Source organism: Pezoporus wallicus, unplaced genomic scaffold, assembly GCF_028554395.1.
Source record: "Pezoporus wallicus isolate ANWC-B61680 ecotype Strahan unplaced genomic scaffold, APGP_CSIRO_Pwel_v1 contig_13817, whole genome shotgun sequence".
NCBI classification, from domain to species: Eukaryota; Metazoa; Chordata; class Aves; order Psittaciformes; family Psittacidae; genus Pezoporus; species Pezoporus wallicus.
The window spans coordinates 194,427-206,738 of NW_026637726.1; the positions used below are offsets into that span (position 1 = coordinate 194,427).

The 12,312-nt window shown below is 41.7% G+C and overlaps 1 protein-coding gene across 1 annotated transcript; it reads right to left on the reverse strand.

The window, feature by feature from the left end:
• Nucleotides 1–4,298: 4,298 nt before the first annotated feature.
• Nucleotides 4,299–11,769, reverse strand: ABHD10 (abhydrolase domain containing 10, depalmitoylase). Its single transcript, XM_057407398.1, has 5 exons — nucleotides 11,664–11,769; nucleotides 8,041–8,224; nucleotides 7,128–7,239; nucleotides 6,020–6,157; nucleotides 4,299–4,971 (listed from the first exon to the last, which is right to left on the reverse strand). Exons 1-5 carry the CDS (start codon nucleotides 11,767–11,769, stop codon nucleotides 4,630–4,632), a joined length of 882 nt encoding a protein of 293 aa, XP_057263381.1. The 3' UTR covers nucleotides 4,299–4,629.
• Between the last annotated feature and the right edge of the window lie 543 nt (nucleotides 11,770–12,312).

Sequence of the window (12,312 nt, forward strand, 5' to 3'; positions counted from 1 at the left end):
ATACAACCGCTCACCACCCGCAGACCGATATCCGGCCTGACCGAGCAGTGATCTAACCCTTCCGGGTAACTGGCCCCAGTTCTACATCCTGGGCATGACATGCTGTGGTATGGAATACCTCTTTGGTCAGTTTGGGTCAGGTGTCCTGTCTCTGCTTCCTCCTGGCTTCCTCTCCTCCCTGGCAGAGCATGAGGCTCACAAAGTCCTTGGTCAGAGTAAACATTACTGAGCAGTGTTATCAGCGCTGTTCCCAGGCTGAAAGTCAACACCACAGCACTGCATCAGCTACTAAGAAGGAGAAAAATGACTGCTACTGCTGAACCCAGGACAGGGTGGTTTTTTTTCCCCTACAAGTTAAGGCACAAGTAGATTGATTTTACAATAGATCTGAAACAAAAAATTCTGGTAAGGACTAGGAACAGACAAGGTCAGCTGGCAACGCTTTTGCTTCTTGTTAATGAAAACCATTAGCTGCTTCTTTGGCATTGCATGCTAATCAAGCTTTCTGCCTAGCTAGAAAAGCTTTTTGTTACTAACTCATGAAACTTGAATGACTGTAACTCCCCAGCAGGAGTCATTTTTTAAGCATTACATAGATTACAAATACCTCCAGGTGCTTCTTCAACTACTATTGGTTGATTATAACCACCACCACAAGCAGCAGAGTTGCCCTGTCAGTGCCCTGAACTTCCTTGTACTGTGACAGCAGTGTCAGCCCCAACAGGTCCATACCACGCTCAGCGAGATGAGCCCAGAAGTCATATTCACATCTGCCAAAGGTTATAGACAATTAGAAGGCTAACAGCTTGAGCTAAGAGCGCTACTAAGAATAACTATGTGCAGATTACAGTAGTCAACAAAAACCCAACTCCACAGGCAGCACAAGATGGAGTTGGTAAATCTGAAAGACACTGATTATTTTGTGCAAGGAAACACATATTCGTTAGATATTCACAAAACATACTTTGCATGCAACAGCAAATGAGAAGTCCTTAAGAAAAAAAAACCCAAGGGTTTTAAACGTTTTCACCATGCAGAGCTTCCCCAATCTGTAATACCCTAGTTTAACACAGTATTTCTACAGAGAAAATAAATACTTGTTTTGAAACATGGCTAATACTCAAAGTAATTCATTATCCGGGCACTTACTGGCAATGACTAAAGAGATGCCACAGGCATTAACTCAGGGGACAAAACATGGTTCTGTACCATTCAAGACTGTCAAAACTTCCTGACAGGTCAAGAGCTAGTCATGGGTAAAACGTTAATCTTCCTGGTTATCATCTACCCCTTGTTTTCAGGCACGTGGACATGCCAAGTTGACGGTAATCAACGTGGTGCTACTTTCCAGCATGAACACAAGGAAAATGCTACGCTTGCAAAATGAAACACCAATGGAACTACCGTGGCAAAGTCAGAGGAAAAACTCTCTGCTTAAGGTTACCTCAGAGCCACCTCTTCATACTTAGGGAATATGGGCTGGATAGGTGAACACAGAGAGAAGGGCACTGGCATCCACTGCATCTCAAAATACTATCTGGAATACTGTATAAAGCAAGCATAATCTCTGCCTTTGCAGATGTAGCAGATGTGGGATGTACCTGTAACATGAATGCTACCACTAACAGTCATATTACATTAACTGATTTAGGAAGCAGAGAAGGAAGACAGAGGAAACAACAAAACTCCCTAGAATTGAGTTTCACTAATGCTGTGGTTTGAGGAAACCGATGCTGCAGTTTTGTATCCTAAACAATTGTGTCAACCCTGTTATGCTGCCTTCTCCCACCTAAAGTTATTACAGCAGACTAATGGGGGAAAGGGTACAAGAAAAAGAACCCCCCAAAACCTAATCCTGAGACTGCTCCCCTTCACATTTGTTTTCATCTAGCTCTAAGGCATTGGAAAAAAAGACCTTATCCATAAAATACCAATTGTTTAATACAGGCTAAAGTGAAGCTTTGAATGACTACAATGCCATTCTTTCAAGAGAAACACATTACAGTATATGCAGACACATGAAAGCTTTTCCCTGTCTGAAGTATTCTGGTTAAATTCAGTGTTTATAGGTATAAATCCCAACATAAAAGAAGAAATAGCTCAAAAGCTTTCAGTTACTAAAATACCTTTGATACCTGTGAACACAAAGGACATCAAAACAACTCGTTACTTTGAGCCTTAATTAAAATGAATTGCTCTGGAATTACTGCAGTTCACTTTCTGCCAACTTTCTCTTCCAAAAGCCACCCAAGAGCTGTGACAAGAGTAAATTAAAAACATTGCCACAGGTAAGAGCAGAAAGCGCTGAAGGAACTGGATTTTGATTCACCTGTGTCCTTAAAACCCACAACATCTATTTTTCAGGTTTTATCTGATGCATAAAAAGACAACAACTGTTTAACAATACATGAACACAGCTCAAGCTTCAGGAATGGAAGTGGCTGAGCAAGCTGCATAAATCACCTGAACTGATTTTTCTCACAAGCAAAAAACCCATTCAAGAGGTTTTAAAGCTTAAGTACTGGATTGCATATTCATACAAAGAGAAGACAAGACTACACCAGAAACAGAAATATCTGGAATTTCATATTATACAGAATGCTATGATTCCTCAAACAAGTTTCCTGAGCTAAGGAATCACTACCCTTGAATTAGAAGGTTTACATCTAAACTAGAGCTGCCTGTTTTACTCTCATACTAGAATTCAATTTTTTATTACTTCATAGCTTCTTGAGTTTTGCAGTATTCGAGCCTAAATAAAACTCTATTTCACAGGAACTTATTTGAAATTTAGGGTTTGGAGGTTTTTTGTTTTGCTGTTGCATTTTTTTGTTTGTGATTTGTTTTAAACTTAAAACCTTAAATTAAAACCGTAGCAAAGCTCTATACAATATACTTCTACTGAAAATGACAATCTCTCTAAAAATACCTTACCCCCAAGAGTTTAAGTTTTTTAAGGTAGAATCATCAAATTGTTAGGGTTGGAAAAGACCTTAAGATCATCCAGTTCTAACCCCCCTGCCATGGGCAGGGACACCTCACATTAAACCATGGCACACAAGACTTTGTCCAACCTGGCCTTGAACACTGCCGGGGATGGAGCATTTGCAGCTTCCCTGGGCAACCCATTCCAGTGCCTCACCACCCTCACAGGAAAGAACTTCTTCCTTATATCCAATCTAAACTTCCCCTGTTTAAGTTTTAACCCATTACCCCTTGTCCTGTCACTACAGTCCCTAATGAAGAGTCCCTCCCCAGCATCCCTATAGGCCCCCTTCAGATACTGGAAGGCGGCTATGAGGTCTCCACACAGCCTTCTCTTCTCCAGGCTGAACAGCCCCAACTTTCTCAGCCTGTCTTCATATGGGAGCTGCTCCAGTCCCCTGATCATCCTCGTGGCCTCCTCCGGACTTGTTCCAACAGCTCCATGTCCTTTTTATATTGAGGATACCAGAACTGCACACAATACTCCAGGTAGCAATAGTGATGCCATTTACTACTTGAAATAATAAAGCCAGAAACAACTTGTACATTTGACTGATGTTTCACATTAAGGCCAGCCTCACCTATTTCCAGCCTCTCACCTAAGCTCCTCTCTCTTTTTCAAGTGTATGAATGGCACCATACTTTTTGACAAAACTGAGATTATAGTTACATTTGCAATTAAATCCATTTACTAGTAATTCTATGGATTGACATTACAGGAATTATCCAACTATCAAGTTTCATTTACAAGTTTTCAGGCTTGCACTTCAAATTTCTAACTCTGAAGACACTGCTCCTAGTAATCTACAGTTCCCAAGTCCCAGAGAAGAGGCAGTGTTACCCTGTGATGCTGTACTCTCCACTTTATAAAGAAGTTACTATAAGAGTCGCTACACTGATCCAGTTTCAGTACATACCAAGATAATATATTGATTCCTTAATAGTAGGCCCACAAATTAACTACCTCAAGATGTAAGCCTGGACAAGAGGACAGAAGCCTTACTGATAAACCTACATAAAAGAGGTCTGCTTGCAATGTGAAGCCCTGCATTCTTTTAAGTTAACTTCTTCTTTACATGGTACTTTAAGTACTTGAAGCACACCATCAGGGTGTGCCTTCCACTCTTCAATTTTAACAGTATTAAAGAACAACATAATAATTTATCTGAAATCTGTTTATTGTGCTTCATGGTATTAGCTATTTCTAGTAATAATAACACAAGTAAACGCTTAAGTTACATTTTGCCTTGCACTGATGGTTTCAAACATAAGACACAAAAAAGTTACAGCAAAAGGACAGTACTGAAAAGGTATCAAACACGGGAAATTAAAGTTTTACTGTACAGGCCAATAGTGACAAAGACAAATCAACATTTCAGTACAAAAGTGTAGGAAGTCTATGAAAAAAGGTTTAAACGGTGAAGGAGAGGTTCTGAACACACCAGCAGCACTCCTTCAGCTTTGGGACTGTCTGTGCAAATGCAGCATTAATACCTGTATTTACGAAACAGAGGTAAGAAAACAGCAGATAAAGCTCAGCTCCTACTGTGATAGTCACAGGCATCACCTTGTTAAGATCAGGGTTTCTGCTACTCATGGAAAAGAGTCAGGTGTAGAGTTCATGCACTTATGCTACTCTGCAGCTTAAGAGAACGTTGCCAGCTTGTCAATTAAATCATCAACAGTGTTCACAAGAAGTTTTATATCCTCCTTTTCACTCATCCGGTGCTGGCCAGTTTTGCGGAGGATAACATCCACATCTTTGCTCAAAACACGATCAGCGACTTGCATAGAGATCTGCCAAGGGACGTCGCTGTCCTTCATGCCATGAATAAGTCGTATGGGACATGTTATAGGAATAGGGCTATTTAGCAAACAGTGATTTTCTGCTTCTTGGATAACGTCATATCTCAGTGAGTAATATCCTTCCTCATTATACCTTGTTGGAAACCTCCATTCACCTTTTTCTTCTATTTCATTTTGTGTCTATAAAAAAAAGAGCAAAGAATAGACAAGACAGATGTTACCAGCTCTTTGGAGCATCTCAGCTTATTTCTGTTCTAAATGCAGCAAAACTTCACCAGGCATAAAACTTAACTTTGTTCATTTTTATCAGCAGAGGAGCTACATTCCTGTTTCACTTCCAGCATCTGAAAAGACAACCCCCCCTACCACAGCACAAAAGCTACTCTGCATGCCTCTCCTGCAAATTAATCCAATTGGGATTCACCAGGGAAATAAAGTTTCTCAGTCAGAATCTATCAGAAAGGAAAAGACATAGAGCCACCATGAACAGTAAGTCTCTTGGGCTTTAATCAGCTCACTTCAAACAAGAAGAATCCCAGGAAAAAAGGATTTTCCAGTGATCAGTCTTTTTCAGTCATTGCCACAACAGCTATGCCTAAACATCACACTTCCAGAATCTCACCTAAGGTACTATGGAGTGCCTTTAAAGACAAAAATCAGGAAAATACTTTAATTATTCTAAGGTAGAGTCATTTATTGCTGTATTTATTTGTCACATTATAACACCCAACTCACTTTCCTTAAGACTAGACATCATTATCAAGGAAGCAACTCAAAGAGACTTCCCACCACCTACATCTCCTAGTCTTTACAAACACACTGATTCGAAGAATTCCCTTTCTACGCACACACACAACCTGTATGTCAGACTCATCTCACCCAGTGTCATCTCTACTACTTCAGCAGCTACTTCCCCATCCCTGAAAGCACACGGATCTGATCTGAATACAAATATACAGTACTCAACACTGAAATCGAATGGACCCTAACTTTATGTCCTATATGCCACAGTCATATAAACACGTTCCAGGTAGTGCTCACAGTAGGTTCATACTCCAAGCACAGTATTTTGCAGACTTTTAGATTAACGTAAATTTGCAGCTTTTCTCCACCACCAACACAGAAAATTTAGAGAAAGACTTACAGGGAAAGTACAGTTTGAACAACAGAATGTCTTAAATGCGTGATAGATTTCTAGACTGCACAAAGGCCAACAATCAACATTTACCTCAATGGGAAGCTTCTTAAAAGTTGTTACAAGATAGTCTGCTGCTGCAGCTACTCCAACTAGAGCAGCTACTTTATCTGGGCGTGCTATTGCGGCATGAAGCATCAGCCATCCACCCATGCTGGAGCCCACCAGAATCTGAAAAAGAGAGAAAATAAGACATTACTTCACAGGAAATGGCTAATAATTTTTTTCCTTCTTTTACAAGTTCTTTTTGTTTAATTACTTAAACCTTAGGCATTATCCTGCTGTCCTTACCCAGGCAGAACTGCTGTCACCTCCAGTGGGAATTTTGCCTGAGTAAGCACCATAGGACCTGGTATTTTACTATTCTTTTTGTTTAGCATGGCTGGTTATTGCTGCCTGAGCCTGAAATACTGTAAAGAAAATGAGAGTTGAAGCAATTCAGTATCACATGCATACTTTATGTTTCTTTCTTAAAATAAATGCACGTGGTAAAGGCTCAGTGCAGTGAAAGAGGTTAACAAATGCAATAATACAGATCAAAATACAAATTTGTAATACAAAATCATTTTAAACACAACACTAGGTATGGCATTTCCAGGCTGCAGGAGATTTTAAGTTTCTTACAGTCATTTTTAAAGTAACTAAAGAAGTCAAGTGCTGCTTCTGCCAGTTTTTGTAAGTTATTTTATCATATAGAATCTCTGGCAGTATCGTCTAGTGCGAGGCATCCCTACACATGGCAGGGCGGTTGGAACTAGATGATCTTAAGGTCCTTTCCAACCCTAACTATTCCATGATAGAGTACCTTAACTTGTACCACTCCTGCAAACCCTTTAATTAATGTATCAGAATGGGGCAATGTCACACTTTCCATTGGGAGGGATGACAGCCCTGCTCTGAGCAGGAGGCTCTAATAAACGACCTCCAGGAGGTCCTGCCAACTCACATTTCCAAGATCTTGTGATCCACCTGCTTGCAAAAGAGGTCCTATGAATACAACCTCTGAAATGAGTCAGCTTGAAAGTGAGCAGATGGCAGTTGTTAAACAGAAGCTACTGTTGACCAGAGCTATTATGATGTATTTGATTCATGTTCTACCTTGAGGACAAAAAGCATTCTATATTTAAAAATAAAATATAACCTGTGGTCCATCTGTAAGTTCATCCAGTATACAGAGAACATCTTTTCTCCACTTCCCAAATGTACACTCTTCAAATTTACCATCTGAACTTCCACATCCTGTATAATCAAATCTGAAAAAGAAACCATCAAAATGAAAATCATTGTACTGTCTACAGCAATAGAGAAGCTATAGTACCATTTAACCAAATGAAACAGGGACAAGATACTGCATTTCCTACTTAGTCCTGTGTATCACTAGCACCAGAAATCACATGAAAAGAGATTGAAAGACAACACAAACAACTAGCAATGCAGTGCTCTCTTATGATTTGATCTAACAATATCCAAAGTTACAAGAGTATTTCCCAGCCAAAGAATTTCCCTTACAGACAAAAAAAACCAAAACAACAAACCAACAACCAAATACTGCAAGTTTAAAGGTATTTTTTTAAATATACAAACTCTCTTTCAAATGCTACACCCAAATACGAAGAATTATGAAACTCAGGATTCAACCTAGTCTATCAAAGGAGAGTATCACCAAGCATGTACGTGGTGGTGTAAAACTGCAGAAGACACTGGGTAACTGAAGATTTGGCAGTTAAGAAGCACTCTTATAGATGTAACTTACAGTTGTAACTTAAAAAACTAGAACCCCTGTTCCTTTCTTCTTGATCTTTTGTACTTATAGCCTTAATGTAACATATAGCACTGGCTAGACTACAAAAATTAATTCCTTTTCTGAATTACTTTGAGAATACATTGTCCTTGCCACAGACAGAAATCCCACATTTGAAAAGGAGGAAAGACACTTCTTAGCTTGTGCGTACAGCACAGCATGCATTCCAAAGTCTGTATGGTTTTGTCAAAATACCTTCCCCAACCCACGATACTAATCTTGTTTTTTCAAGACCAATGTAATTTGAATGTACCTGACGAAGGCATGACCTAGAGAGCTGCAGAAATCTTCAAGGGCAGTTGCTTTCTGACCATTCATATTTGAATTAAAGCCTGGAAGGAAAATAACCCCTGGATGCCTGCCTTTTAGCTTATGATAAGCAAGATTTGGTTGATCTGGTCGAGTGAGAAAGCTGATTGATGATTTCAGCCTGCAAACTAATAAAAAGAACTATTTAGTACAACCATCATGAGAACTTCAGCAGAAACACTGTATTTTATAAAACTAGGATTCAGGAAATATGGGCATATTATCTGAAAATAAGATGTTTTGATTCAAATAAGTATTGCCTTTATTTTTTGATGACTACCTAGTACTGATCAATCTGAAAGGGAAAGCTGACTGTGATTTATTCTCAAATCATTAAATGACAATCATGTATGCAAGGAGTTCACTCAGCAGAGAGGATGACTGAAGCCAAATGCCAATATTCCCTATACAATATTTGTCTTCCAGTTTTATACCATCTTGAATATGTTTACTCAGCTTAACTCTTCATTTTTCAGCTTCCCCCCCCCCCCCAATCCCCCCCAACTGAATTTCAAACAAATACAACTTTGGGACTGAATATGGGCAATGATAAGTCTACAAAGACATGAGGAGACAAATTTTTTGATGAAAACTAAAACTGAAGGACAAAACTGCATCTGCGTAAAACCCCAGATCCACAAAAGTTAGGAAGATGATGTACAACAGGGAAGTTCAGAAGTGGAAACGGGGAAAGAATCTTGTGACTAACTTTTCCAACATGATGAACATAAACCAACATTAGCATTGTTTCAAAGCAAATGAAGTAAATGACATCTAGCCTTTTTCATCATATCATCAACAGGTATTTCTGCTTAAGAAAAAGATTATTGCCAGGAACAGTGAAAAAAGGTTCATTTTAACACTATGCCACCTTAACATATGTCCTTTTCTCAGATATGAAACACAAAAGGCAAAAAACCAAAACAAACCTACATTTTCTGTAAATACAAAGCAATACATTAAACACATCTCATAAGAAGAGTTGATTGTTGCAGAGCTATGATTTTCTTATGCCTGTACAAATGTGGCACAGATATCCCATTATATGGTTTGGTGTATTCTCACTGTAGAGGTTATATTATTCCAGTACTCAGATTGTTCTGTTTATACAGAATGAATCAGCACTCTGCAAATGAATTTGGTACACGGTTTACAAACGAAAGATCACTGAGTGCAACTTCAGTCAAAGTAACCTGCAGTGTATTATGTGAGAGTTTTCCTGTTGGCATTGTCTTCACATTATTTTGCTTTTGTATAGTTCAAGATAAGAAACTAGATACATTTGGAAACCAAACACTAAGTTGGACCCTATTATTCACATTCATAACTGAAAAAATAAGCTGGTTTTAAACAAGGAAAAAGGATTTATACAGGAAATATGAACTAATTAATAACTATGCTGAATGTCAACAGCTGCTAAAGTATTTAAGCTTAGCAGTTAATTAATTGCACCTCTACTGTGGATGAGAAGTGATGCGTAGGGGTATTACGGAGACTTAATCCACTCTGATACCCTACTCAGGAAGATAATTTGTTAAACTGAAGGACTGGTTGAGACTTCAAAGACTTTGATACTCTTAATTCTTAGGTTAGAAGACGCTTAGTTCTTCCACAAAGAGGTACAAAACCAATGCAACTGGGCTTCCTAGTGTTACATCTACTGGATAAATACTGCGAAATCAGGCTGTGACAGTCACCCCATTTAACTGTTCTGCAGGCTTGAGTTCCGTTTTCTCACTATCAGAGATATTACATTCAAGGGATTTGGGGGGTTTTGTCTGTCTGCTTTTAAACTTGCACATGTATGAGTAAATGTGGATGCCTAACAGATGCAGGATGCAGCTAGTTTCAGCATCCTATCGTCAAACAGACATTATACCACTTAAACTATAGACTGAAACATTCTATCTCTGAAAAAATGGACATTTCTTTATCCTATTGATGCATCAAGTATTATAAAGGAGAATAAATAACATAACAATGTATTCACTCAGATGCATCCACACTATGGCTTTTTGACTGTGTGTGTGTCTATCAGCAAGCCAGTCACTTCTTCACCTGCCACTAACAGGGGAAACACATGAAGAACAAACTTGACAGAAAAAGAACCGGAAGTATTTTTCTCTCCTTTAAGCCCTAATAAGCATCTCTGAAGCTGCAGTTTTCCACTCTGCAGCACTCTGGAGGTGTCCTCACACTGGTTTTACACTGGGCAGGGTTTCAACTGCAGCTACAAAACACAACTGCTGTCTAAGCTATTCCACAAACCAGTATTCCACATTTAACAAGTCACTGTAAGTGCACCAGCAGCAATCCTAACCTGAATAATGCAAAACTCTAAAACAACCACCTGGGCCAATCCAAAAGCAAGGTTAGTTGAGTCATGCTCTGACTTCCCTTTAGACAAAAACATCAATAACTGAGGAGCTAGCCATTCATTTCTCCCCCTGATTTCAGTGAAAGACCTTGGTAAGAAAGCACTTTCAAAGGGTGCACTTAGTTCATAAAAGCAAGTTGCAGACAGAAGTACCTATCTACAGGACATGTCCCCTCTCCTCCTCCCCCAGACCTAACGCTATAGAATTCTCTTCATATCAGAACCACTGTGCAATTTTTATTTTATGACCATCAGAAATGTGACTGAGACCAGTGCTACATGCCAAAGCCAAAGAAATCCTCTTTAAGAGCCCTGGGAAGGCCCCGGGACTGTGACCAATAGCAGCAGCACATTACCATCGTCCTGGAGATAACGAACTCAACATTGTCCATACCTTATTGCATGCAACCGCTACGCTACAGGAGTAAGGCGGCCACCAGTTCTGCCAGCAGGATCTGCTGCTTAGCCCAGTCTCAGAGCACCTAATAGCACACTCAACAACCAGCTACTCGGATCACACCACCACCACTCCACCGTATTAATGTAATTATGCGGATGTAAAGCGTGCGCTTTTAGCGACACCTAAGTTTTACCCACTTCTACACCAAGCCACCTCAAACGAGGTTCATTACATCAGGAAAAAGGGGTTGTCTGTCAAATTTAAGGCAATGAATACGTAAGTTAGACAAGCACTGAGCCTCGAACAATATGAAAGGGCACCACGTGTTTGGGCACGGGATCACCTCCCTCAAAAGCAGACACCAGCAAAGCTGCTCAGGTGCCTGGTAAAACCTCACACAGCGGCACGTTTCACCTCCGAAGAAGCGAACCGGCCCACCTCCTGTTTGCCGCTCAGAAAGCAGCGGCGGCAGAAGCCTACCGCGAACCGACCACCAGTGCGAACGCACGCAGCTGCCCTGCACACACACGTCCGGCAGCACCTGCTCTCCCCTGTGCACAAGCTCCGACCCACGCCTCGCAGGCCCATCAGAAACCCGTTCCGCGGGGGGGAGGGGGGGGACCGGAGCCACACAGCCCCAGCCCCTGGAACGCACCCGGCCCGTTCCCGACCGGGACGCCCCCACCGCGACCACGCAGCCTCTCCCCCCGGGGCTCCCACGAAGGCGGCGGGGGGAGAGGAGAAGCAGCGCCGCAGTAGCAGCAGAAGCGCCCCGGGGCCCTTCCCTTACCCGGGAGCCCTAGGGCCGCCCTCATCGGCGACAACACCAGGGCGGGCGAGGCACGATGCCGGCAGCCACCCCTCACCAGCCCCCTCAGCGTGCCAGCCGCCGCCATGCTTACTGCGACTCCACTACCCCGGCCGCCGCACAGCGCACGCGCAGCCCGCAGGAGCGCGGAGGACACGCGCATGCGCCGAGCGGCTCTACGTGAGGGGAAGGGTCAGGGTGAGGAGTGCGCATGTGTCGCGGTGTGGTGGAGGGAAGCTGGTCCCTGCCCTCAGCATCGTTAAGGAGTATAAAATAAACGTTTTGCAAATAAAAGCACTCAATGATCATCTCCATAGTGTGTATTCTGGGGAGGGGACCCTTGTAAAGGCTGCCTTCTACCAGACAAGGCTGGTAAGACCCGGCCTGGAGACCCTCATAGTTCCAGTTGCCTGTCCACATGTGGGTATAAACTGCTATAAAGCATACACCTCGCTTTGTGCAGGAGGAGGGCTCGCGTCAGGGACTGCGGCAATAGGACAAGGGGCAATGAGCTCAAACCTAAACAGGGGAGATGCAGGGTGGGTATAGGGAAGTTTATGAGGGCGCTGAGGCCCTGGCACAGGGTGCCCAGAGGAGCTGTGGCTGCCCCATTGCTGGCAGTGTTCAAGGC